Source organism: Otolemur garnettii, unplaced genomic scaffold, assembly GCF_000181295.1.
Source record: "Otolemur garnettii isolate 467f Iridium unplaced genomic scaffold, OtoGar3 scaffold00021, whole genome shotgun sequence".
In the NCBI taxonomy this organism is placed as follows: Eukaryota; Metazoa; Chordata; class Mammalia; order Primates; family Galagidae; genus Otolemur; species Otolemur garnettii.
In genome coordinates this window covers 19,336,069-19,338,353 of record NW_003852416.1, presented here as the reverse complement: position 1 = coordinate 19,338,353, position 2,285 = coordinate 19,336,069, and the positions used below count along the sequence as shown (strand labels likewise).

Below are 2,285 nucleotides of genomic sequence, written 5' to 3'. Positions count from 1 at the left end.
GCCCGCCACAACGCCCGGCTATTTTTGGGTTGCAGCCGGCATTGTTGTTTTGGCAGGCCCGGGCAGGATTCCAACCCGCCACCTTAGGTGTATATGGCTGGCGCCTTAGCCACTTGAGCACAGGCGCCAAGCCCCGATGTCCAGCTTTTTAAAACTACAGTTAGGGAGGCCCTAAGACCCCCTGTTGATTTCTTTCACGGTTTTCCCCAGTAGTTGGGCTACAGGTACTGGTCGCCATCTTGATATCAAATGCCAGGCAAACCGCCACTGGCGTCTCTCGGTAACCACGGAGACAGTCGTGCCCCTCCCGTTTCTCATCCGTAGACTAGGTGAACTACAATTCCCTTCAGCAGATTTCTCTACTTGACGGCCAGTTGTGTAGATTTGGCTCCTCGGCAGCTGCAATGCTGTCGCAGTGAACTGCGGGAGTTGCGGTTCGCAGCCTGGCCTCGGTTTTTGCTGTGAGAAGGTCCAGAACTACAAATCCCAAGAGCCTGTGGGCTCACGCATGCGCACGGAACAGTTGGTTATCCTTGGCCTCCCAGCCTGTGCCTTAGAGGTAAGAGAGGGCGGGGGGAAGGAAGAGGAGGCGGGATCCCGGCTCTGCGTTGGCTGCGGCCTGGCACGAAAGGGGCGGCCCCGGCCGAGAGCAGACCTAGTGGCCTCGGCGATTATGGACCCGGCTGAGGCGGTGCTGCAGGAGAAAGCACTCAAGTTTATGGTGAGGAGAAGATGCAGGCCGGGGAATGGCGGAGGCGGTGGCATTGGTGGCGTCTCTGAGCTCAGGCCTGGGCCGCCCACTGAGGGACTGGGAACCGGGACCTTGGGCTAAGGCTCGCGGCGAGGGCGACCGGAGGAACGGGATTGGAGCTCCTGGAAGGAGGCTGGGGGTTGCTGAGCGAACCCGGGGGTGGGGGCAGCAGCTCCGCCATCTTGTGGATGAGAGGCCAAGTGACAGCGGGAGCTTAATCGAGGAGTGGGCACCGGGCAGCGCGCGGGGCCCTGGAGGGAAAGGGGCGTGGGGACAGTTACTGAAGAGCGGAGGAAGCCCAGTTGGAGAGACGCCGTGAGGCCGCTGGTAGGGCCTTCCCGGTGTCAGGGTTACCGTAGGTAAGGCCCCCAAGAAGAGGTGCATTGAGGAGTAGGGAAGGGGAGCATGGGATAGTGGGAAGACAGATACTGAGGGTAGGGGGAGAACAGGCAGGGCTGGGTGCGGATGGATTTAAGGGTGGAGGAGAGAAAGCCAAGGGTGGTGGGAGGCTTGTAGTTTTGTGAAAATAAAGAGGGCCGAAAGGCTTTGCCTTGAGGGTGGAATCTCTGCTTGGCCAAACTAATGTTGACAAACTCTGGAAGGGAGGAGGCCTTACTTAGGAAGATAAGGACTGGGAGTGAGACCTAGGGCTATGAGGACGATACCTGGGAGAGGAAGGGAGCGTTGACTATGAGCCAGAATTACAAATGTCGGGGAAGGGATACATATTCTACCTTGAAAGAAAGTAGATATTGTAATAAGGACAAGTTGACAAAAAGAAAGAGGCTGGTTGATCAGAGAAACGTGAGTACAGGAGATTGTGGGCAAAATTAATGTCTAATAGGTAAAAATCAAACTTAGAGCTAAATTGTGGAGGTAGTAAAATACGGGGCCACTTGCAGTATCATATTTTGGGGAAGGAAAGGCCATGAAGATTAACCTTGCAAAGGCCACAAAAAGTGATGAGATAGTGGAGATATTCAGGAGGTAAGATGAATGTAGGTAGTGGGGAATGTGCGAGTAAGTCACGACTAGTGGTTACCCATCAGTTATTGGTTGAAGCACAGTGTGTGCATGCATTGGACTTTGTGAGTGTGTTTAAACCCCTTGGAGCCTATTTAACTGTATCATGCATTTCTTTTGCTATGCTTATCTTTATATAGTATGATGTTAGATGCTTTTAATCTGATGCTTCTTGTATATCCTAGGTGTAAAACCAGACTTTGTGATTACAACTAATGACAGACTAATCATAGACTTTTAGCTTAACAGGTGGCCTTAAGATAATCGATATTCACATGCAAGTTTTGCTTTTTCCAGAAGTAATAGTGACCTGTTTCTCCAAATCTTACTCCTTTGTTAAAAAACATAGTTATTTTGTGTCTTTGCCTAAAATACTATAACAAATCTAAAACGAAAAATGAATACTAATCTAATTGAATTTAGGTTGTAAACTGCCCATTTATAAGAATACTTTTTCAGAGTCTTCATATATTAAGAACTCCTGAAATTTTTTTTTTTTTTTTTTTTTTTT

The 2,285-nt window shown here is 50.1% G+C and overlaps 1 protein-coding gene across 2 annotated transcripts in view; it reads left to right on the top strand.

The window, feature by feature from the left end:
• Nucleotides 1–562: 562 nt before the first annotated feature.
• BTRC (beta-transducin repeat containing E3 ubiquitin protein ligase) overlaps nucleotides 563–2,285 on the top strand; it is a 191,223-nt gene continuing 189,500 nt past the window's right edge. For both annotated transcript variants that reach the window (XR_002772618.1, XM_012803680.2), the window contains exon 1: nucleotides 563–721. Coding sequence is in view for 1 of the 2 variants with exons in the window: in XM_012803680.2 (XP_012659134.1) it covers nucleotides 674–721 (48 nt within the window). In the remaining variant the exon portion in view is untranslated. The remainder of the gene's footprint in view (nucleotides 722–2,285) is intronic.